Below are 25,194 nucleotides of genomic sequence, written 5' to 3'. Positions count from 1 at the left end.
AAAATTTTGTGTAAAGAAGGGTACACGATGACGAAATTCGTTGTTTTTTTCTAAGTTCAGCTAGACTCTGTTTTAATTTTGTATATGTAAAATTTCGTAAATAGGGGCCTACGACTTATTCGACTTACTCAAAGAAATCCTGCAGTCGCCACATAAGATAGTGACATTCATTTAAAAAGGTTCCAATATATTTGATAGCGCACCATTTTTAATACCAAAAGGCCTAATTATTGTCTTTAAGATAAGAAGGAATTTGAATTAGAACAAAATACATTTTATTGCGAAAATACTTTTTTTTTGTGAAACTTTCAAAAACATCCTCCAACGATACATGTTTAGAAACGTACCCGATAAAGTTTTAATTATCTTTTCATTTGAAGGAAGTATAATCCTAGTGCTCAGGAAAGGTCAATCTAACGTCAAAATCAATCGTAACGCGACAGTTTATACCGTAGTAAAAAAATCTTCTGCGAGAGTAGAGCTTCCAATGATATTTCTATACACCTCGCAGTCGGATGAAAAATTGGAATTTACATTTAAGGCCACTAAGGTTGACCTTCCTTCTATGGTTTTACTCCCTTTAATTTCACGAACATAACGCGAAAAAGGAGGAAATCAAAAGTTTTTGTGAATCAATCAATCCCCGTGTATCCAATAGTACAGTTCAAAAACGTCGATCCCGATATTCTTCATGACCACCTCAAATTTCCGAGCTATTCGGGCTACTGACACATAAGACCGGAACAGCTTGAGGCAGTTGACACATCTTGCCTCAATTAGGTAACGCCACAATGTAGAACCGTAGTTGCTTTGAAGGAACGAGTCGACAACATTGAGCCTTTCAATGTCGCATAAAACTAACGTAAAACATCTTGGTTGGACGCTGGCGAACGCCTCTCGGGACAAAAGCTTCAGCAACATCGAGACATCTTTATAATTTCGGACATATTGGGCACGAAAATCGTTCGACGAGGCTTCCCAGAACAACACGAACATGTCGCCGAGAGTTTTGTCGTAAGGGCGAACCGACTCCGACACACTGGCGGCGAGTTCCTGGACTACGACTGTAAACTGTTCCGCTGTTAGATAGTTAACCAACTGGACTACCGCCGGCTCGAAGAGATCGCGGTGGGTCCAAGTTCGAACGATAAATACTAAAAGAGTGTGTCCGTATTGTCGGTAAAACGTTTCTTTTTCTTGGGACGTACTAAACTGGGAAATTAGATGCGCCCACGCCGAAGGAGAAATCGAAAGGTACGTCCTTTTTCTCATTGTCTCTTGGGTTATTTTTTCAATATGGGACAGTTTTTCGGTCTTGTTCAACAAATAAAAAGTAGAGTCGATTCTTTGTCGGAAACTACACTTTAGTAGATTATGGAATACGACTTCATAAGGTGTATCAGAATCCGAATTTGATTCTTCCAACGATGGTAGAAAATGTTTGACGAACAGCATCCAGAAAAAGTACTTCTCCTCATATTCACACTCTTCGTACAATTCGTCCTCGTTCTCGCTGAACTCGGACTTTATATCTTCGATATGACCGACTGAAGCAACCCAATCGAAAACACTGACTATGTCCGAATCTCGCCTCAGAACTCCGTCTTCTTGCAAATACCGTGTCGTGGTGGCGTAGGTATCCACGTCACCCCTGTTGCTCCATCGAATTTGTCGTAAGAAATCCAAATAAAAACCTTCTTCGTCTTCGTAGCTCCATATCATGAAGAATTTGAGATAGAAACGTAAGTAATGTCTGCCCATCTCCTGGATGACAACGTACAGTTCATTTTCCAAATCATAGGGAAGTCCAAAAAGTCGTAGATTCTTGAACAATTTAACTTGGATTTCAGCCATATGCTCGTCGTACATGTACTCATCCATATCGTGGCCGATGTGTTGGCAGCTGAGAAAGTCGCGGATTGCATTTTTAGTTGTCCATAAGCTACCACATACTTGTACCGAAGCCATTCTCCTTAAACTGGGAATCTTTAGCAAAAAAGTCATATCGGTAGATAATTATCTTTCAATCGTCTTGAAAATGACGATCAAAGAGATTTAAGACCAGAGATTCTGAAAAAAGATATACATATTATTAAGCTAAAAGGCCATTTAAATTTTGGGCCAAATCTTCAATCTAGGATAGTAGGAAGATTCCCCAAGATAAAAGTAAGTGATTTGTTTAGCAGAATCTTCGTAGAACGAATTATGTTTCACTAAGCTTGGAGGAACGCCTACGCGAAAGAATTTTGCAAAGGGCGGTAGGAGTTGTGCCTCCTAAGACCTTTCACCTTCAAAGTCAATCAAGCGGTAAAATCGAAATTTATAGACGTAAGGATGTTAGCTTCGACTCTATGATACGGCTGAAGCTACCATTTAAAATTCCATAAAAGGAAAAATAGCATCTATCAAATACATTTTCAAGTCGTGTCCCCTGCCTAACAAAAAAGTCTATCATATACTAAACTTAGACTCGTCTCACAAATATTGCATAATTTGTTTTCATGTTACTAAGGCTTTTAAACATTTCACAATTAAAATAAATATTCTAACTAATAAAATTTAAAAATATAGAATGAATTTGAATATTCTGTACCTTTCCAACGTTTATGATCAACAGAGAACGCAACCTTAAGTCATGCACGGCCCGTCGTCAACGATCCAAAACAAAGTAACGAGGTACAATCCGCCTTTCTCGATAACGGCGTGTATGTGACGGACAATATAGACTATACTAAATAATGTCTGGTCCACTTAAAGACCGATCCACATAAAGACCGAACGAAAACCAGCTAAAGTTTTGAAAGTTTAAATCAAAAAATAGAGACACTGTCTCTGAGACAGTTGCTAGTCCCACAAACTAAATCGAATAGTCTTTGTGAAATGATTGGCTGATTTTTCTCGCATTTTAAAGCACGGGCTATTTTTTTTAAACAATTTGGTACCGTTGTGTTATTATTTTCTTACCATTTTCTGTATTTTATACAGTTCGTACAAAAAAACTAAAAATAAATAAAACAATTAATCGTACAAACCCAGTAAGCCGTAAGAGTAGAAGGTTAGACGACAGAGCAGACGACAAGAAGAAGTAGGATATTTTCATGAACTTTCATAATTATAAATGACTTTAAGGGGAAGCATTGTGAAATTTTAAAAAACGCGACTTGTTTGCGCCTGTTTATCTAGAGTTCTATAGGTCTAATTGTTAAGCACTCTTCGGTTTTGTAATAACGAACAAAATTTTTATATAATTAATAGTTATTAAGATAATGGTACTTAAATATGACTGAAATGCCCATACACGCTCACACAAAACACTGTTTATCTCGTTAATGGTTAAATCGTACTTCACGCGGTTTCTTGTATCGTTTTTAGCAAAGTTAAAACTATAAAGTGTGCGAAGGAAATTTTATTTCATCGCTTAGTTAATTTTTAATTCACCTTGAAAAAGTACCTAAAATGATAAGTATTTAGGTAAACTATTTAAATACTTTAAAAATAGATATCACTCTCAAATTTATGGTACAATTTGACAAACATGTTTTCTCTGAAATGTTAAAAGAAATAATCAGCTATCTTAAATATACATTAAAATAATGAGCATTAAACTTCAATAATAATGCTGATACATATCAACTTTGTGCCTGTTATTCTAGAAAACCGTTCACTGTATGGCTTTGTGAAAGGTTTTAAATTTCTCTGGAAGTTTCGTTTTAAAATTTGTGCGAAGCGAATTTTAATCGAGGGCTTATTTAATTTTTTATATGGTTACAAAATTCAGCAATATTTAACATATCTCGTCATCATTTTTAATATACTTTGGTACAACGAAAATCTTTTAGATTCATACGCTTCGTAAGTTTAACCTTATTTAATCGAATGCAAAACAAAAATTTAAAAAATATATTATATTTTGGTAACTAAACTAATTTTTTAAATTATTCGAATTTGGTACGTTTTCCTTTACTGCCATCTGCACGCGGTCGCTACCTTGTGGTAGTTTCCCAAACTAAAGATAAAATAAGAAAAAAAAATGTTTAGATGGCAGGTTGAAGGTTTCCGAAGGGGGATTTTTATTTCGCGTGGTGAATAGTACTACTATAGAAGCCTCACGGAGGTTTTGGTAGTAAAGTTAATAGGCAGGAAAAATCTTTTTTCCTCCCCCTAAAACTAGGACCCCTTTTTCGCGGGACCCGATTAGCCGCGCTTGTCCGTCAAAACTACTCTCCTCTCCGCTTAGGTTATCGTCACTGACTCTCGTTTGCGGTATTTCATATAGGGAATAGCTATCCCTTTCAGCCCACCTTTTCAGTGAGCTCTAAGGCATTCGTACTACTCACGCAAAACGTTGCTATTTCAGCCAGTGTTCCATTGTTGAAAGAGGCTACTTTTCATAAACTAATCTAATAGGGATAAAAGTGCTTTTTTTATCTGTTTGATCATTATTCCCCCTTCAATGTGTAATCGAAAACGGGTGTATTTCAATAATTTTACCCTATAAAACTCCAATAAATTGTTAAATTTATCCTAGTATCCTTATACACGCATATTTCTAGACATTATTGGTTGCGAATTTGATACATAATTTTTATTACTGAAGAATATTTGGAATGGTAATGTCGAGTGGTCCGACTAATTTTGGCGCCACCGCCGGTTCGATTATATTACTTTTCTAAAATTATTAGAATTTCAATTCGAAAGTCTTAGTGGTAAATTTTCTATGATATATAATATAAGCTTATTTTTCTTTCGAATCAAATGGAAATTTCAAATTCTATTTAAATTTTATTTTACAATAATTAGTACGAGACGTATGTACAGTATATCTCTTACTATATAGCTATACATCATAAATCATCAACTTTTGATAAAAGGATGAAAAATTATGCGCTTTAAATTTCGAAGTCGAAATTTCATTATAATTATTATTTTTTTTTGATAATTTATTTGATTGTATATTTATTTATATAGGGTGTATTCTCGTGACGTCATCATCGCTGTAATGAAAGGCTAGTGTCATCCCCCTTTCCCCCATAACTATCTACCTTAGAGCAATGGCCGCCATCTTCTCGTGAATACCACCTATAGACTAGTGGTTATATTATATCATTCACCTTTGATCAAATTACGCGATTTGACTTCGAAGTCAAAATTGTAAAATTTAATTTAGTTTAGTGTATTCTGAGGACTAGCAAAGCTTTGCCGAGAACCGCATTCTGGTGTAGATTATTAAACGAAAAACAATTTTTAATGCTTATTTTAATTTCAATTAAATCTTACCCTCAGTTCACGCATATAATTAATAATTACTAATTTTATATTTTTAAATTGTAAACTGAAGTTTATGATATCTTTAAAAACTTTTTTTTTATTGTATTTTTGTACGTCAACGAGTTGTGGAAACGAACGGTGTGGAACAATAGCTTGCTTTTGTCCATGTCTTTAGCCTATTGTTAGGCCTTCCTAAGCTTTTATGGGCAGGAATGGAAATATTTGGTATTGGCCCGCAGCTTTTATAGTGTTCGGACCGATTGGGGTGGCCAAAAAGTGGTAACCCATTATTTTTAAACTCCAACATTCTGATGGAAGGTGTCAAGGATTTTGGGGTATTTTACGAAAGGGACGAGGATATTAGGATAAGGATTAAAGCGCTGATAGTTAAAACACGTGACCAACCCATTTGATTTCCAAACCAAATGTTCGATTGAGCCTTGTCAGAATAAAGTTGGTGTATATATATTATCTCGATACGAATGGTGTTTTTAATTTATTTATAAAATCCAAAATCAATACTTTTTCAAATGCCTAATTTGAGTAGTTAATTTTATAAATAACTTGTGGTCTTAGCCAACTTGTTAAAATGTTGCTCTCTACATCACGAGATATAATATTCTTCGCACGGGCGAAAGAATAAAAGCGACGTCTCACGATTCTATCTCGCGCCCGTAGACTTGATAAAGATAGACACTGACGTAGGTGGCAACATTTTCAAGCTAGATCCCCCCCCCCCTTTATAAAATCAACTATTTAATTCACAAATTGTAATATGATCAAAGGTAATAAATCCTAGTAAGTTCTAAAAAATCAATATCGACACGGTAATGTTGAAAAAGCACCGCGAAATCGTATTACAGTGATTAAAGTTGTGATTTACAGAAACGCATGCAGCGCCCAGTGCCGTCTTTCCCATTGGGCCCGTTGGGCCAGAGCCCAGGCCCCCGAGTTCGAAAAGGGCCCCCTCAGGCTCTAAACAAAACCATTCAACATTAAAATTTAATATTTGCAATACTGGCTAAGCGAAGGAAAGGTTTATCTTGGTCCCACTTTTTTTATTTCACTGAGACATTTTATTTCAATCAGCGGGCATATTTAGTCGGAGCTGATTTCTACCTTCGATAAATTGTTTTCTCTTACCAGGGCCGGCGTTAGGGCGTGCGGGGCCCCTTTCCCCCACAACAAATTTGCCGAGGAAATGTTCGAAACAAATAGGGTTCGCTCGCTCGGTGAACAAATTCATAAAATTGCTATACACCTGATTCCCATTTTCCAAATCACAGGAATCTGACCGAGAATCTTATTTTTTTCGGAATCAAAGAATCATCTTCGAATCTGGAATTGAGTTCGAATCATAAAAGCTCCCCCGGAATCAAATTCGAATCATTGAATCGTCTCAGGGCCCCTGAAAGCAGCGCTTACCGCGGGACCCTAGGCGGTCGCCTCGTTCGCCTTGCCCTAAGACCGGATTTGTCTCTCACCAACAGTTTTCCCGACAGAACCAAATTTTTAGGGTGACTATGTTTAGAGCATGGACAAATTACAACGTTTAGAGTGCGAAGTTGACGTCAAACGAGCTTGAAGTGGGTCCATATAAGATATTGCCACTATTTGATACGACTAAATTATGACGATACATTGCGGCGGGTCGAAGTTTTGTTATTTATTTTCTGAAATACCAAATAATGAATTTCAGAAAACAGTGTATTTTATTTAAACATTTTTACTATTTGATTTTGTCAAATTTACAAAATTATTTGGCATTGCCATAAAGTTTTCGCCCGTAAGCCCTGAAACTTTTGCAGTGTTTGAGAGAAGGCGCTAAAATGTTTCATGAAGCATTATCTTGAAGGAATGTGTATGAAATAATTATAGCAAAAATAAAATATACTGTATCCTAACAAAAAACTTTTAGCTTCTGTATCTTTGCCTTTGTTTTGTGTGAAATTTCTTTAGCTCACGATATTACTTATAGCATAAATCGCATAGTACGAATAAGTATGACACTGAAAGATTTCTGCGAAGGAAAATCTGTGACAGTGATTGCGTAATCGAAAGTTTTGGAAGGGGAGACTCTTCCCGTCCTAAACTCTTCGCCAGTAAATAGTAGGTTAGTTTGATGGCGATAGTAACTATCGTAAACGCATTTAAGTTTTTAATATCATCCTACGATTGATGGGGCCAAGATGTTAAAGCTATTCCATAACGTTATCTTTTCCCATTCTATGCTGTAGTGTTATTTACCATTATTAAACAACTTTTCCCATTTCATATCATGTTATTTACCATCTATTAAATACCACGCTTTCATAATCGATGGAAATTTACTCCTCAAGCTAAAACGTTGATATTTGGTATATGATAAAAAGTTCCCTTTAGTTAAAATTTTCAAACCTGGCGGTATTTGTTCGAATACTTCCGCTCATTTTCGAAATCAAATTTGACAAATGATTTCTAAAAACCGAAATATTTGGTTTTTGTCAAATAGCCAACATGGGCGCCAGCAGACATTCTAAGGGAGTGCCATGATATAGCGACCTCACTCGCTTCGCTCACTTGCTATCTCGTCGCCACTTTGGTGCCACCAATTCGTACGCCACCATAGGGGGCCCCCAAAATAAAAAGTGCCAGGGCCTCACAATATGTAAAGACGGCCCTGGCAGCGCCACGAAACCCTGGGTAGGAAGACTTCGACAAAAAAAGAACATAGCCATATCAGAGCACACGCATGTACGTAATATCAGGAAACTATAGAGGTATACACTTGGAATGTCTAAGGTTCCATTGGTACGGTGTTACGAAAGCGCGTCGAGAAAAAGGCGGAACTTAACTACGTCGAGTGTAAGACGTAACACGACATTTCTAATTCGTGGCTCGAGGTTTAGCGCGAAAAGAATGCGTCGCCATGGTAACAAATCGGTGATCTTCCCACGCAAAAAACGGCTAACCAGAAAATTGATTTAAAAACCTCCATTTGTTATCGTACTGCAGTTTTATGAGTATTTATAAAGTTATTCGTTAAACAAATGTAGTGATACCTAATTTCAGGTATTTATATGGTTCAAAAAGAGAAAATCAGGTAAGCTACTATATAATAACCGGGACAAGGCTCAATGAAACGTTTTGGCAGTGCTACGTCACTGTTTTTTTTTTTCAATAGTTTTTATCGTGGGGAGAAAAATATAACCACAATGGCGGCCATGGCCAAAGCTACGGCCAAACCTCAATTTGTTATCGTACTGAAGATTTATAATGTTATCCGCAAAAACAAGTAAAGTGATACCTAATTTTAGGTATTTATATGGTTAAAAAAAGAGAAAATCAGGTAAGCTAATATATAATAACCGGGACTAGGCTTAATGAGTCGAAGTTTTCGTCGAATTAGGGTAGTGAGTCGCGACAGTTTATCTCGTGAGTTTCCGCGCTTTAAGCCACGCCCGTTTCTACGAGCATCATCACGGCTGCCAAAATCTTCCTTAGATATTCCAAGTGTATACGTATATAGTTTCCTGGTAATATGTATAAACTAGTAAATTCGAACTGCAAAGAGTTTCGCGCAAGGGATAGAAATATTACCAAAGGAACAAGAACTAATTCGGGGGGAAAATGGCACCCGGAACTAAGTTTAAAAGGTCGCCGATGAGAAATCGCCTATATTGGGCGATGTTTGCAAAAATAAATAAAACTACGGGAAATCGGAATTATTATGCAAAAAAGACTTTGAATTTGTTGAAAGGTTATGGGAAACAATATTAATTACAAATAGAACCAACTTGAGGTGTAAAATATTTTATGCATACAAATTTATTTTAAATAAGTTTTAATTATGACTTATGAGTAACACTTATTAAAACTTTTTCCTACGTAAACGTTTTTTAATTTAATCGCTAAGTTTTAAATTCTGTTTATTAAACATTAATTAACTTCAGTGAAATTTGTAAACCTTTATTTATAATTTAAATTTATAATGTCTTCCAACACATTAAAATTTCGTGAGTGACTGATTTTTCTCGATTTAAACTAGACCTATTGAATCGGCGTGTTTTACCGAATAATCTCAATCTAACGTCTTACAAAGATAGGTTGGCGTAAAAGTAAGCATTATCTCTTCTGGCGTAGGCACTAAACAAAACGCTGAACATAATCCTTTACAACCGCGAAGTCCGAGAAAAGGGTCGACAGTCGCTACAATAGAGGGGCTACGAGGGGGAAGTAAAAATAATGTTTGAATCCTGTTTTTTGTCCAAGAGAGGGAGAACTTTAGGCCTAAAATAATGTAAAGAAGAGCAACGGGTCACCCCGGAGCGATATTCTAGGTCTATGCAATATACGGCTATGTCGTATAACCTTCCTCGTGCCTTTTCACCCCTTACCAGGTGACCCACGGCCAGACCTCATCCCATAGAGTTTCTATAGGAGGAAAACGTTTTTCACAATCATTCTATCTGGTTATATTAAATGCGACTAAAAGTTGAAAATATTATAATAATAAAACAAAAGTATTATTTTATTATTAAGTTAATTTATTTTTATAAATACGAATCAAAGGAAGAATTAAAGAATTCTGTGTATTTTTTCGTCATTTTATAAATTTAAATATATCGGTTTTGTAGATGGCGTAGTAAGATTGGAACGCCCGCGAAAGGTGTAACGGTCAGCGCCATCTGTCGATTTTCATTGGTACTAATAGTCTAAAATGCTTCCCCTTAAACCAGAAATATTGGTTTACGAGTTTTCTTCGCATTCGAAAGTAATATCAGTAAAACAAGAACCAAACAATGATCTAGTCGATGTTCTCGGATGCGAATTTGCTAAGAAGACCATAACTAAGCAAATTTCACCATTATTAAAACCGAAGATTTTTAATTAAAACAATATTTTTAATTATGAAAAATTAAAACCTAGTGTAAGGTTTCTATTTCTTTTAATGAAACGTTTATTTTTTAGACAACCTAAACTGATCAAAATGCCATTTGTTTTTGTAAACCATAATATTTTCGTCTCTGGCCTACATGTTAGTAGTAGAGTTCTCTAGAGAACGTGTCCATTTGCTCAGAGTCAAAACTGTTGTTTATAATTTTGAGTTTTAATTTTAGAAAGTTTAAAAGACGTAATAAAAGTTTCTACGGGATAGATGCATTTCACCACGTGATAACCTCTCCGGTTTACATAATTAAATTGCGTCTTAATTGTGACAACATAAATATGTGCTGGACGCTTAAATAATATTTAAGTACTCTAAATATTTAGTTAAATTCGTACTCATTTTATGTATGCACGCTATTAGAGCTTTTAATTCTAAAACAACAGTGTCCAAAACGTAATTTTTTAACAGACCAAAGATTATTTACGACCGTATAAACACGTCGAAATGAGGATCATATAATAATTAAAACTGGGGATAGGACTAGATTGGATCCGTCGCGTTCCGTTTTTACTTTATTTTCCGTTATACGATCTAGGAATATAGAATTTCAATGATATAGAGTGCTTTTAATTCGAAACTCAATACGTCACCCATGTATTTTGCATATTGATAAAAAAAACGGTAACTGTCATGGCGGCCAATATTAACACTACAGCTGTGACATTCAAGTTTTCAAAATCGTATCAGACGAAAGCACTCTATAGCCATCTAACATTAGATAAAGTAAGAAAGGACACCCGAAGGTCATAAATATGCTCAACATTAAGCATATGGAATGTTTTTGGCGAACAACTTGACCGTACCTGACTATTTATAAAAATATCCATAAATTAGTGAAGTGATGAATTGTTTTATCCTAAGCTGATCAATTATCATTAGGTAATGGATTAATACTCTATCTCAATTTTTGGTACAAAGCCATTAGACAGTTCATCGAAGTCTTCGTTCTGTGTAGTTGATTCGACCTTTACCACAGCCAATTCGTCTTTCCGTTTTGAATTTTCAATTTTCCGTTTTATCCAAGCCTGACGAATATTGCGAGTTCGTCTTAAGGCATTTCTAGAACTCCGAGACACGTTCGAGGTTTTCTTTCCGATAAATATGGGCGAGCGACGTGGAAGTGCATATGATACCGTGTCGGTATTGTTTTCACCATTCGTCGAATTATTTCGCGTTGGTTCGTCCGTTTCATCATTCGGTGAGGACAGACTGTCCCGTTTACTTTTCAAATGCCTTTGCAGCCATCGAAAACACCTGAAGCAACGGTGAAAAGGGTAAGCCGGCATGGATGAGCATTTCGTAATCGCAATGACTAGTTCGCAACGTGGAGCTTCGTAAATCGCGCATCCACCAGGATAACGCCTGAGGATACATTGATATATAACGTCGCTTTTGGCCACGTAGTTATATTCTTCTTTGGTAATGCCGCAACATATTTTCGTTCCGCCTTCGTCTAGTTTTCCGTAGCCGGAAAGTTTCTTCAACATTTCGTAGAAGGCGTCGTCCACCTGCCAGACACCTTTGATTATATAGGACACTTTCAAGACGTTCTGAACGCTGCGCCCGCATGCGACCAGATGAGCTGACCACGACTGGCCGGAAATGACAATTTTAAGAGGGTCCGAGATGGCATTCTCTTCAATGGCCGAAGAGAACGAATCGGAAGTGGCTAGCTCGGCGTTGATTTCCTTCGTGGAGTTGTCTTTGGAAATTCGGCCAGCTACCGCTGGAAAGAAGACGGTGTGATCTTTGCGTCGTACTTCTAACGTCGTTAAAGGCGGTAGTTGCGATTCGTTGGTCAGTTCGATTAGAGTTAGGTTATCGAAACCGTTGCAAGTGGCTGAAACTACGGCCTTCAATAATTCAGTCATTTCGCTTGTTGGTATTTTATTTGCAACTGTAGATAAAAAGAAAGAAACTAGTAAATAATTCGATCTTTCAACCTTTTTCGGAGATAATATCGTTATTTATCGCATCTGGACCAAACACACAAACACGCCAAAAATATTTCGGTTTTACAAGTATAGTTCTAGCTTGATTCGCTTGCTCGGGGAAATATTTATTGTGGCACTATCTTCGTCTGATTTTTGTCACCAATCTGCTGACAGAATTACTACCAGGCTAGCTACTTTGATAGCGATGAAATCCAGGACAGAACTATTTTGATCTAAAATTTAGGTGTACCATTTGCAGTTTTGCAACGTATACTCCCATAGAAATCTCATGGGTAACTAGAATGCTGCCGTGTAACTGGCAAATGGACCAAACGCCGTGGCAGACGATAGCCAGATCTCAGCCAATCAGAGCTCAGAGTGGTTCTGCCAAGAATTTAATGTCACCAGAGAGAATGACGTCAACTAGCTCCCGCGATAGTAGCGGAACCAAGGAGGATTATTATCCTCCTTGGCTGAAGGTTCAAAACGAACTGGTGACAAGCTCGGCCGTAGGTGGCAGCATTCTAGTTACCTATGAGATTTAATAATAATAAAAATCAGCTAGGCTAATACCCAAGGCACCACCTTAGGCCTAAGTCATCAAGCGACTTTTGAAGCCTTTAATCCATAGTAAGTATGGAAATCGAAACTTTCTGTGGTGCGCCTTCCCTAAATGCCTTAAGGACGTATTTATTTTCCATAAACAGTCGGTGCACAATAACTCTACGTCATATCCCCATTACGCGTTTTTTAGCTTTCCTCTTTATTAAGAATTGGTATGCAGTGTATAGGTCAGTTCAAAATTTTAAGGCCATGGCCTACCTTAAAATTTTATTTGAACCCAAATTGAATGAAAATTAGCTACACCCTTTTCAATTAATTAAATGTTTACTTAACTTTATTATAGGAAACCTAGACATGGAAATTTAAAGCATGAAACACCATATTTTTCTATCTTTAGGATACTAAAAATTGCTCAAAAATTCTTCCAGGGGGCCCCCAAAAAGAAAATAGGGGGCCCAACACACCCAAATATAAAGCCGATGCACTGTTGGCGTGTACATGTCGCGTACTAGATGACATTTCTAAATAGAGCGTTTTCCAAAAATATTATACGTGTGAAAACCTCCTTGCATATTGGATTCTGAAATGCAGGTAAATATGCTGGCTAAACACTAACAAAAAACGAAATTTTGGGATCGCTCAATTAGTTTTTAAATTGTAGTTGATATTCTAAATTTAAAAAAGTACAAAAATGGAAATTTAAAAATAATAAAAATAATTTAAGTTAAATATTGATCCAAAATCGTTTTAATAAAATAAACCATCATTGCCTTGTAATGTAAAACTGTACCTGTATTATATCGTGCTTTATGAGTCCCACTTTACTACTTCAGAGTATAAACATAAAGAAGCAGCTGGTACATCGAGGGAAACCTACATCCCAGCCGTTCTCATTTTCAAGTTTACTATATGTGAAGTAGATATCTAAATTCATTAGGTTTTCTCAAACATAGAGCGCAATTGTCAATTTGTTCGTATTAAATTTTATTATTAATTCTATTTCGAATATACAAAATGACACAATAAATAGTTTTCAATTATAAATCTTTGTAAAGTTGCGTCAGTAAAAACTGGTTAAATTCCCAACGGCTTAATCGTCCGTCCACAATGTTACATAGAAATCTGAAGACTACTTACACTTTTTAGAAGAAGTAAATGAATCCAGATTTTTCAAATTAACCTAATAACTCTGTCGTAACACTGCTTTTCACTATTGATTTAGAAATAATAGATGCATAAATTGTGGTTTTTTCCTCGAAGATTGATTTAATTATGTTTCATTGTTATTTTCTGGAAGTTCTAAACGATATGTCAACGCCTCAGTTTGCCAGTCCAAGCACTAGCAATGGTGTGGAAAGTACGTCCCATGAATGCCAGCATTGTAAAGCTCTGCAAGTTGAAATTGATATTTTGAGACAAGAAAATAATAAGCTGAAGGCAAATCTTTATGGTAATATAAACGTGACTTTTTTGTCTTGTTATAGTTTTAGCGGAACCAAATGAAAACTTGGGTGCCACCAACTAACCCTGAACTTTCCATTTTGCCTTCAAAGGGCCTGGTGCAGAGGCGTTTTGCGATTCCTGTTAATTTTAACAGGATCGAAAATTAGCGATTCAGATTTAGCGAGCTGTTTATTTTGTGATCCTCGCAATCGAAATCGCGGTGCAGAGACGTTTTAGCGATTCCTGTTAATCAGCCACGCTGTTATTTTTCCTAATTTGTATACCAAAGTTACGTAACAATAGGACAGCTTGATTTTTGACGCAAAAAGCAATCAAGTGTTTATGGTTGGCTTGCATTTTGACGATGAAAGCCTGGCTCTTCTAATTAATAATTTTCTAACTTTAATTTTATTGTTAGGTTTTAGAATTTTTACAGTTAAATCCGTTATTTTATTAAAATATATTTATAAAATATATCCACGAAAGGCAGCAAATCAGTTTCTGAAGAATGAGAGGTTATCCGAAATCTTTTGAAAGCAATAAAATAGTGCATGAAAATTAGTTTCTTCTGATTATATAATTTTCTTACTCTTATTATTTATTAGGTTGGTTGCATTTATTACACAGTTTAATGGTTTTGTGATTTTTAAAATATATTTTTATATTATGGTTTGTACACCAATAAAATAACGAATGAAAATTAGATTCATTACTACTATAAGCCAACATTTTCCGAAAATAATTCTCTGTTAGAAAATGAGCCATATCATTTGGTTTTTGGGATAATATTTACTTCAAAACTTAGCTGATAGCAATTTAAATAAACAGCAATTTCACAAGTGCCCAAAAATTGGTAATTGTCTAAAGCTATTTATAGCTAAATATCCTATATTGATCACACGTAAAACAATGGTCCTGCTTTTTGATATAAGTTGTTGTTCTACCTAATTATCTGGCATTTACATAGCCTAGTCAAGGTATAAATTGTAAAAAATGATATAAGCGTGTACAATCAACTGACAAACACTTTTAAGGTAATACATCAAATTGGCTCGGTAAGCTCTTGATGCATGCCAAATAAACTTGAATATTCCAATACAACTTTTATCGCAACTCCTAGTCTACCTGAGGAAAGGTTTCTTCTCGGTAGATGAATTGGTATAAACGCTGGTTGATAGCTAAAGCTCTTTGATACACAACCAATTCATCATGTCATTAGTTAAAACCCACTGCATACACTACCAGCAAATAAGGATCTATAAATAAACCAAGGCTTAGAATACACCCAAAGTAGTAAAGTATAAGATTCCCTATTATAATTTATTCTTACCTGTAAAGTTGCTAAGAGTGGCTGGCTTATTTAGTGTTTCGTAAATCTTGATTGTGGTTAGGCCTTGGCTCTGACAATAATTTAACAAAAACATTTTTCGGAAAGCGATAATGCGCTAGAAACTCAAATTTTAATAATTTAAAAGATTCTGACCTATCGTGTTGTATTATTTATCTTATTAAAGTAGGTAACAAACGTTTACTTCTCAATTTATTTCCCGAGCTCTTTGCGTACCGCAATCCGCCATTGTTTTTGCGAGTTGTTCGGCGGCTAACGACTGCCGTGGGCCTCTCGCAAAATAAACATAACGCTTTCCTGTTATTTTTGCGATCGAGAGGTCTCTGCCACGGCCCCCTGCACACCGATTTGGCGCGAAGTTCGCAATTTTCCGAAACCACGCCCTATTTCTGTTATTTTGCGATACCTAAAAACGTCTCTGCACCGGGCCCTTATACATTTGAGGGTCCACTAATTTTGTCTAGGCAAGTTTTAGTTCCGGTTCAAAGTCTAAAAATCTGAAGTGCAATATTAGAAATAAATAAATTGATATAAATAATAGAAACGCTATTAGTACACTGCAGATGTTAACTTAGTTTACGTCTGGTATGCTGTGGTATGGCCTGGCTAGACCACGTTTTCAAGCAGGTTCAACTTAATATGTATTTTGGGAAAAATTGCTTAAACCGATAAATTATTTCGCCTACATTTTTCCCTCGCTTTGATATAAGAACATTTCTAAAATCAAAAGATGTTTTCTCGTAGACTTGGCAGCGGCGCCATCTTGTTATATATTTAAGAAATTAAACAAAACCCTTAATGCTTGGGCCAAAAAGTGATGCCAGACGTAAGGTTTTCAAAAGGACAAAAACATTTCCACTGAGCTTTGATTCCAAAAGTTGTGTTAGGCCTAACAGAGATGTTTTGCGTCAACTCTTGTTGTTGCAGAGCTGCTCTTTGAACAATGAAAACCAGTCTTAAAAACAAATTGCGGTTATTAAGTGAATGTCGTACCTAGTGAACTTAAGGCCTTTTCACACGAGCCAACTTTTGGACCCAACAAGATGAGTCAACTAGTTGGTTCGTGTGAATAAAAGTTGGATGAGTTGATCCACCAAAATAGTATGCGAAAAAAAATGGATCACTGATCCATTTTTGCTGACTCAGCATTTTGATTTTAAAAGTTGGCTCGTGTGAAAAGGTCTTTAGACAATTGGTTTGGTTTAAATAGAAATAGTAGTTGGCTTCTTTGGCTAGCTAAGCTAATTCTGTAACCGACCAAATGAAAATATTTGACTACTAAGGGAGGGTAATAGTTTATAAAGAGAGCGTTTTGTTGAAGCGTCTATTACGAGTATTTTTATCTTAACTTACCGACTTTTCCATCTTTTAATTATAGCCAAAACGAAGGAAGAGGATCACATCAAAGAAAAGCGTTGCAAGATAGAAAAAGGCGGCGGACGAACGGATCGGTCTGACGACGAAAGCAGCGACTACGAATGGAACAACGACGTGAGCGCCGCCCTTTTCACACAAACCCCAACCGTCGTGGAACTAGTGTTTCGTTACTTGAATGCCCAACAGTTGCGATCCTGCGCCAATGTCTGCGATGCTTGGCGAAGAACGGCCAACGTCGTTAAGAGAAGAAGACGAGACCCGCTGGTATTATTTAGAACCGCTCCCAGAAATTACAAGGGCAGGAACAGTCGACCTTTTGACGTTGGAGCACTAGTTCAAACTTTCAAAGAGAAACTTCTCGCTTGCTATTCCGAACGGGATGTGGGAATCGTGTTTTTCGCCAACATGGGCTTCGAGGATGTCCGACAGGTTGAGAACTTTCTTCAAGCTGCCGATTCATCACCTCTGAAATTGAATTACTTCAGCGTCAATTATTACCATTTGGGTAATTTAATCGGTCTGGATAATACTTCGAAAAACGGCAGTTGGCCCCCGGACATGCATCCTCGCGTTCCAGGCATGTCCGCCGTTTTCTTTCCAGACAATATACCTGGTGTTCAGTTCTTCCCATTCAAAATTCTGGAGGAGTTCCCGGAAACACCCCAAACCAGAGAGGCTATCCCTTTAGTGACTGGCATACCACCCGGAGCCAAAGTTAAATGTCTGCTAATTTTTAAGGCCTCACCTTTTTGCGTCGTTCGGACCAATTTAGCCGTGGATCCGGCGCGGGCTATTATGGACTATTACGTGGAGCAGTGCTCTCTGGCGTTGGGAGGAACGCAAGCCGGATTCGTCCACTACATCAACGAAGTTAGTCGTAATCCGGATGAATTCGGTCCCTTGTACATTGGTTGCGGACTGGCCTTTGCTGGGGATAATCTCGACGCCGGGTCCGTTCTGATTGCTCCAGGGGTTAGGACCAAAGAGGTGGTGACCCGTTGCATGATCGAACTAAAGGGAAAAATACGCCTTCGAAGTAACAGTTTGGCCTTCCTGTTCACGTCAGCCACCACGGAAGGCGACTACTATCTGCAAAGGTCCAAGGATGTGGAATCGGCTTGTTTCCGAGAAGTGTTCCCCAACGTGCCTTTCTTGGGCATGAAAAGTCACGGGATGTATAACACCAGGGAGATAATCGGCACTAATTACTTTCCTGAGGGCAAAAAAGTCGTAATTCCACCAGCTTTGGACGTCTTCATTCACCACCAGAGTGCCGCCGTTATCCTGCTAACTTGGGGATCTTTGCCAGACGCTTCTTTCGTCGCTACTTGCTCCAGCGGAAGTGACCGGAAGAGGCATCCGAAATATAATTTTAGTAAACGAACATAACACTTTTTAAAATTGTTTTATTTTTTATGGTTTCGGGGTTTCAATTATTTTAAAATGTCACTCGTTTTATTAACTACGTATTATAAATTCTTAAATTATCCTGATTTGGGACGTTTAAATTTGTTATTACCAAAAGTAAATAGTAGGAGAAAGAATCCACTTATTCGGGTATTGGCATATTTATTAAATGAATTTTACATCACGTGACTCAAATAGGCAATAAATGTGCTGCGATCTCGGGCCCTTTAAAAAACATTCTAGAGGCAAGAACTTGATGAATGAAAATGCAATTTGCGACCAAAACAAGCCACGCTTTTCCCAGGTAGCACCTATGACAGCGTCTGCTATGGTCATATTAGAGATATATGCCTATATTGCTCTGTTTACCATGGAGAAAACGCTAAACAGTTTAATAATATAATAAAATGCTAATATAAATGTTTTATAGCTTCAATATCATCCTCTAATACGCGTGTTTGTGCATCTTGAAAAGGTCTTATGCTACTTTCTGCCAAACGCTAATACTGCTGATACGCCACCTATCTAGTTTTCAACGGCAACCAAAAGAGGACGTAGCGATAGCTTTCGGTCGCGAATAAAAATCTTAATTGTTTCTACTTTTTCTTAGTATTGCACAACACACAGGATCAAATAAGTGAATACACTTGTATATCCTGTACAATAAACGCCCAGTTTTATTATTATATAATAAACATAAAGCACTTTAGTTTTGCCTTATTGAAACATCATAAAGAAATGAAACTATTTTTTACCGCGGCGAGAAAGACGTTTTGATAAAATCCCTTTAAACAGATTTTAGGAATTCTCTCTTCGCGACCGAAACGGTTCTAGGTGGCGCTTCGGAGCCGAAGTTATCTCGCCACCACTTTGTGTGTGTAACGTGTGCTATAATCGAAATAGATAATCCAAAAATTCGTAAATCTGGAAGTCGGTGCTGCTCGGTGTTGCGTTGTAACTCCAAAGGAAATAATAAATCTTAAAGAGCCAGTTTTAAAACTATGGTTGTCAGTAATTTCGCCAAATTCTAGTAAAAGGCCTACAAAGTGGTCTAGAGTTTGCAGTGATCATTTCAAAGAAGATTATTTTCACAAAAAAGCTTCAGGTTAGTTTTTATCATTTCTTAAATGAATAAGTGATAAACTTAAAAATTTTGATAAATAGTTTATATGGGAGTTGCAATACGAAGACCGATACTGAATATAGTACCAGGTTTAAAACTGGGAGAAAGCAGCAGGGAAATATCTCGTGTGTGCTGTATCACTACCAGTAACCATAGCTCAAAAATATGGAAGTTGCCTGTTCCGAACGCCACCTATCAGCGAAAAGCGCTAATAGCAGAAAATTTAATTTTTACCGATACAAACAAACACACGTGGACGGGTGGTGGCAGTGGTTTTTCAAACATGTTTCACGAGCGAAAAAATCAAAACTTGTATCCGGTTGTATCGGTAAAAAGGTGATTTGCGCATACACGGCTAAAATGATTTCGGAACAGTCGCTAACGCTCGCTTTGGCGAGATTTCTACGGCGGTGGAACATCCCTTAGTTAATTAATCCATGCAGTAATCAACTACATGGTTTTATCGTTACTGATGGGAAAATATCATGGTACATTAATGAGACCATTAGTTCAACCTCCAATGCACATGACTCTAACAAGGCTTGACGACCTGACTATTTGTTCTAAGTACAAATAAAGAACTTAATATGAAGACGGTTGATCTTAAATCTAATGAGAATTGAAATTAAATCACAGGATTGGAGCAGATCAAAAGCTCGGAATATAACATAAATAATATTTCTAGGGAGAAGTGTGATGACTGATGAGGTAACTGAACTTAAAACTGAGGATGTCAATAATCTCAACATTAAATACGTGGAAAATGACATTAAATTGAAAGAATTGACGACGAATCAGTCTATTTTGACTATTGTTGATACAGTTTTACAAGAGCAGAATAATACTTCACTAAATGTTCACTCCACTGGTACTCAAACTTTAATGAAACCTTCACATTATAATCACCGCAAATCAAGTAATGGTTTGAGTAAAAAAAGTATATGAATTAAAATGATAATTTTAACCTTTAATAGCTTCCTATTTATCCATAACGTTGACACAAAATATTAACTATCTTCAAATTTAATTCAAAATTCCCTCCTACGCTAAACAGCATCTGCTAATGCGCGACCTGTTACAGTTTTCGCGTACCGCCTAAAGAGTGCGTATACGCAGTTTTCGTTAGCGAATAACAACCAGCCGTTGAGGCATTCGTGGTCGTCCTCAAGGTCCATCGATAAAATGGTCATCCACATTATCTGCCTCCCAGTTGAAGGTATTTGGGCAGTACTATTCATTATGAATCTGGCAACTTGGTATTTCGCATATCTAGCGCCTTTAGTTTCGCAATTTATTCTGTCTTCGTCTTTCAATTTTATATTCGTCGTCGTCTGTTTTTATCATTGAGTTGGGAATAATACTATCTAGAGCCCCAGTTCAAATTTTCCCCATAGGCTTTAACACAGCATTAGTGAAGATAGGAACGAAAATCATGGGAGGGTTATCAACTACGACAAAAGCCACCTATGAGCGAAAAATGCAACTATTTAAATGAAAAATTCTTCGATGGCCCCTGCCGCCAGCTATTAGCGACTTTGTGAACTATTATAATTTTAACTTTTTAATTGAAGAGGGAAAACACGCGTTTTTAAGAAAAATTTTGAAAACGCGTTTTTTTAAATTAAAGTCATGTATATCTGAAAACTCTAAATTAACACAATAAAGGTTTCTTTTGTGAGTTCTTTAATCATAATGGGTAGGAAATACGCAGTTTCGTCTTGCGAAAATAATGGAAGAAACAAAAAAGTTTCTTGGCATAAGTAGGAGCAGCATTAAAATTCCCAAAAAAAATAGAAGACATTTTTTTTCTAAATTATTCAAAATTACAATAAGGTTTCCAGGTAAAATGAATCCTTTGTTGAAAAAATGGTTCAAATCAAGAGATCCTTGATTTGATTTAAGTTAAAGGTTTTCGTGGAGTAACTAAAATTAAATAAAAGCGACGAATCAAGGTTTCAGACTGACCACTGACGTTTAACAAATCCTTTTAATGCCACTTTTAGATGAACTGTTAAAACTTAGTTATTACTAATAATAATTTTAATCACAGTTAGTGTACCTATTTTATAAACTAGATGAAGTCTACTGAACTCGCAATGTTTTACTTCCCCTTTCAGCGTTGGGACTTCGGTGTTGGTCGGACAGAACATAGGACGAATTGTGGTAGACTTCATTGTGTAAAGAGAAAGACGGTAGGAAACTGGGTTTTCATTTAGCATTTATTTACATTTTAAACAAGGAAATAATTAAATCTTAATTTAAATCTAGAAATCAGATTCGGGACTGAGATATTTCAAGGATATGCGCTGTTTTCCATGGGAAAATTTAAATTTTTGAAATAAAATTCGGTCCCTTTTCGGTGCCGCAAACTTATAAAGGCTAGTGCTTATTGAAAATAAAGTCAAGCAAATTCTCTAAAATATATTAAATAATTATACATTGCCAATCGTCAGTGTCCACTGCCGGAGAAGTGACAACGTCCAGCTGTGGTAATCCGAACGGCTACTTTAATAATGCCCTGGACCAAGAGTCCAAAGAATAAACTATACAATTAAGAAGACATAAGGACCGATACGACCCGACATACTAGGTAGTTTTTTTCACCTGTTATTGGTCTAAAAGTGTACACTTTTTTCCCCTAAAACGTTTTATTCGCCTCTTCCGGGGATTAGAACTACTCCGGCCTATGAACTATTCTCTTGTTCTGGAAGATTAGGGCTACTATTTTTACTCCTTCTGAAAAGGAGGTGTAAAGAAGTTAATTTTTATTATGGACTTTTCTACTTTTTCGCGTACTTTAACTGCATTACAGTTCATATGTGGTTTTTATTAACTTTAAAACAATCTAAACAGGTTCATAATTAAATATTTCCTCTATACTGGTCCATTTATACTTATTTTGAGTATTTAATATTTTGTTTACTTTAGATATCATGTTGTACTTAAATGTTAATAATTGAATACAGATACTGCCGTGTGTATCATGGCAGTGCTGGAGCATCCCATAGGGTCGAGGCCAAACCATTCTCGTAAGCTTGGTTTCCACTAGAGCGCTAGGCTTACTCGTAACTAGCGAGTGTAATAATAATAAACACGACTCTTTTTTCCGTCGAATTGTGCTTATTTGCCAAAATGTTTGGTTTCCAAGGTAATTTCTCCCCCACTCGATCAGCTTTCCCCACACGCTGCACTCTGACCCCAAATGCGAATCTGGAAGGTGGATCTTTGAATCGATCGTCTTAAATTCATACATTGTTCCATCAGCAGCTAAACGAACGCCCAATAATCTACTCTTCATAATTCAAAGATGATTGTAGCGCAAAAACACCAACTTGTTTAAATATAAACTTTGCCTTTGGCGCAAGAAGAACTTGAGCTCTCTGTTGAATGATTGAAGTTAAAAACTGATCTCAGAAAATTATCCGTTTGAATTTGGAATAAAAAGAAATTAATAAAAACTGAGTAGAGCCCTTTCCTGGGCTTTGATTTCCATATTTCGTCGTTACGGCACTGACTTTAGCGTCACCTTTGAGAAGGGACACTTGCTTGGCTGGAGAGACCCTAACTTTATTGACCAAATTGATTTTATTCAGTTCTTCAAAGACATTGGCTAAATACAGAAGAAAATAGGGGGAAGTACGCTTCTAGTCAGCTTTGGAAAGGCGTCACTTTTCACGAATTTTCGCGCCAAAACGGTTTGGCGGGAAATCGCGGATGAATACATCGTTTAAAAAATCAATTTTTCTTAAATAGAACAATTGTAACATAATGTCCTTCTCATTCTCTGCTAATTGAGCTAAGGCGTATTTGCTTTCGTCGTTTATAGCCCAGTTGAATCAAAACAAAAGTGGAACTCCTTTTTCAGTTTGGTTTATTATGCGTAAAAAGGCATTTTCGTGGGTCACACGACGACTTCTATGGCTCAAAGCTACAGAAACGTACTTCCCCTATTTTCTTCTGCTAAATAGTACTCCTTCAAACGGGTGTTGGCGTTGTAGGATATGCCACACACTAAAATGCAGAAGACATGTGGGCGCTCATACAGTCCACCGGTTCATTAACTTTCGTTAAACATAATGGAGAAATATCGAAACTTACGATTGACACTTCAGGACTTTGCAAAATCTTTTCGCGAAAGCTCCAAATGTTTGAAGTCTGGGGGAGTATTTTCAAGATAATCTCCGGCTGCGTCAAACGACCACCGAAGAGAGCTCGGAACTAACAGTAGGTTATCAGTTTCTGATAACTCGCTTTTCCCGATAAAATAGTATTATTTGAAAGACTTTAGATAGAATGACGGTTTGTGATAAATTTGTTAAAGAAATGTGATTAGGATTTGTCATAAACGTATGATTTCCAAGTGTTTACTGTTGGAAGCTTTTATGTATTTTTTCAGTAGCAACTAATTTTTCTCGATTCCACATGTTGCTAAAAAGAAATTGTAAAGATTTCCATTGCTCAAAATTACGATCCACTACAGCGATAAGAGACAACCTTCTAGTTTGCGATGGATAGAGAAAAAGATGCACTTCCAAATCTAATAGTTCTTGAAATTGCTTAAACTCAGACAACCTTTTTGAACTGTTTTTCAAAAGGTTATAAATGTTTCTTGATAAATCTTCACACCTCCTCGGGAGTTTTTTGCATACTTAATTTGTGCATATAGCAAGGGAGTGGCCAACAGGGACGTACCTTTGGGGGGGGGGGCGGGGGGGGGGGCTCCCCCCCCCCAAAGTCTTGTAGAGTTGGCAAATCGAGGTGGACTTGGCAAAAGGAAAATTGTGAAACATGTTAGTAAATTAAAAAAACTCCTAAATCGATAGTAAACAAATCATTTAGAATTTCCCAGCAATTTATTTCCCTAAAGTCATTAACTATGTTTGAGATTTCTATGTAGTTGCTTCTCCTTATGTATAACTTTCAAGACCTGAATTCTACGCTAGGCAGCTAGTGTGTCGGAACTTTAGTTCAGCCTTGTGGTAAAACCTTTTTAAATAGTCATTTTTCCTACAGCACCTTATAAAATTGAAAGGCAGATAGACGCGTGATAGAGAATATCGGTTGTTCCAACTTGTTCGTTATTATTTCAGTGTTCATTTTCTACGTTAAATTTGGCAATCTGTATAAAATTTATAAAAATAGTTTTAATTTCTATAGTAGATGTTACAGTTTTTTTTAGGGAAAATTAGGTAAGTCGTGAATATTATAGTGATATTCTTTAGGAAAGTGAAAATTTCACTAGCCAATATTCCTAAAGTTGCGTTGGATAAAGATAACGTGTGATCATATGGTGTGATACAGTGTCGGTTGTTCTTACGTTAATATTTCTGTAATAAGTGTTTGAATTGTTTATGTTATATTTCGGTATGAATAATTCCAGTTATTCAAAGCAGTTCAGTTAAACAACAACTAGTATTCGTCAGGATGAAATGTATCTATTTTTTACTACAGCGGGTTACACGACGAGAAAATAGTAAGTGGGTTTGATGGGATTTTTAAATTGCTGTAACATCGTTCAATCTCTGTTTTCTTCTTCGTGTATCTCCTTTATATATAAAGAGAGTACGCAAATGCTTCACTCAATATAACTAGAAGCCGAGCCGTTTTCGCCATTGAATTGGGAATAGTCCCGCTAGAATGACATAGGCGCGTTCGGTAGTCGTGGTTTCGCGAAACAAATTCTGAAATTTCCAGTCGGCGCACTCAGCCGTCAACTCTATCATTATACGGGTGGCGCCATCTATAACTTCCAAAGTACATTAGTACCATTAATTCAATTGTATAGTATATAGTTCCTGCC

The 25,194-nt window shown here is 36.7% G+C and overlaps 3 protein-coding genes across 4 annotated transcripts; 1 reads left to right on the top strand and 2 right to left on the bottom strand.

The window, feature by feature from the left end:
• Nucleotides 1-327: 327 nt before the first annotated feature.
• On the bottom strand, nucleotides 328-2,697 carry LOC149963289 (uncharacterized). 2 transcript variants are annotated; one of them, XM_090170544.1, is made up of 2 exons: nucleotides 2,594-2,697; nucleotides 328-2,070 (listed from the first exon to the last, which is right to left on the bottom strand). In XM_090170544.1, exon 2 carries the CDS (start codon nucleotides 2,002-2,004, stop codon nucleotides 637-639), a length of 1,368 nt encoding a protein of 455 aa, XP_090026670.1. In that variant the 5' UTR covers nucleotides 2,005-2,070; nucleotides 2,594-2,697; the 3' UTR covers nucleotides 328-636. The 2 variants fall into 2 exon arrangements, with proteins under 2 accessions (XP_090026670.1, XP_090026669.1); XM_090170543.1 differs by lacking the exon at nucleotides 2,594-2,697 and adding an exon at nucleotides 2,236-2,306.
• Nucleotides 2,698-10,912: 8,215 nt separating this feature from the next.
• LOC149963288 (uncharacterized) lies at nucleotides 10,913-13,725 on the bottom strand. Its single transcript, XM_090180454.1, has 2 exons — nucleotides 13,487-13,725; nucleotides 10,913-12,095 (listed from the first exon to the last, which is right to left on the bottom strand). The coding sequence occupies exon 2, from the start codon at nucleotides 12,067-12,069 to the stop codon at nucleotides 11,086-11,088; it is 984 nt and encodes a 327-aa protein (XP_090036580.1). The 5' UTR covers nucleotides 12,070-12,095; nucleotides 13,487-13,725; the 3' UTR covers nucleotides 10,913-11,085.
• On the top strand, nucleotides 13,520-19,257 carry LOC149963287 (uncharacterized). The gene is made up of 3 exons (XM_090180453.1): nucleotides 13,520-13,607; nucleotides 13,994-14,146; nucleotides 16,866-19,257. Exons 2-3 carry the CDS (start codon nucleotides 14,005-14,007, stop codon nucleotides 18,251-18,253), a joined length of 1,530 nt encoding a protein of 509 aa, XP_090036579.1. The 5' UTR covers nucleotides 13,520-13,607; nucleotides 13,994-14,004; the 3' UTR covers nucleotides 18,254-19,257.
• The last annotated feature ends 5,937 nt before the right edge of the window (nucleotides 19,258-25,194 follow it).

The sequence above is a fragment of the Leiobunum rupestre genome, chromosome 1, assembly GCF_980474605.1.
Source record: "Leiobunum rupestre chromosome 1, qqLeiRupe1.1.hap1, whole genome shotgun sequence".
NCBI lineage: Eukaryota > Metazoa > Arthropoda > Arachnida > Opiliones > Sclerosomatidae > Leiobunum > Leiobunum rupestre.
The sequence above is the reverse complement of the archived record's forward strand: the minus strand, read 5'-3'. Positions and strand labels throughout refer to the sequence as shown.

What these genes read in the sequence shown, in the direction of transcription:
- LOC149963287 (XM_090180453.1), top strand. Translation starts at nt 14,005, where the DNA reads ATGTCAACGCCTCAGTTTGCCAGTCCAAGCACTAGCAATGGTGTGGAA. An exon ending in GCTGAAGGCAAATCTTTATG is followed by an intron (nt 14,147 to 16,865) that starts GTAATATAAACG and finishes TTTTAATTATAG; the next exon opens with CCAAAACGAAGGAAGAGGAT.
- LOC149963288 (XM_090180454.1), bottom strand. Translation starts at nt 12,069, where the DNA reads ATGACTGAATTATTGAAGGCCGTAGTTTCAGCCACTTGCAACGGTTTC.
- LOC149963289 (XM_090170544.1), bottom strand. Translation starts at nt 2,004, where the DNA reads ATGACTTTTTTGCTAAAGATTCCCAGTTTAAGGAGAATGGCTTCGGTA.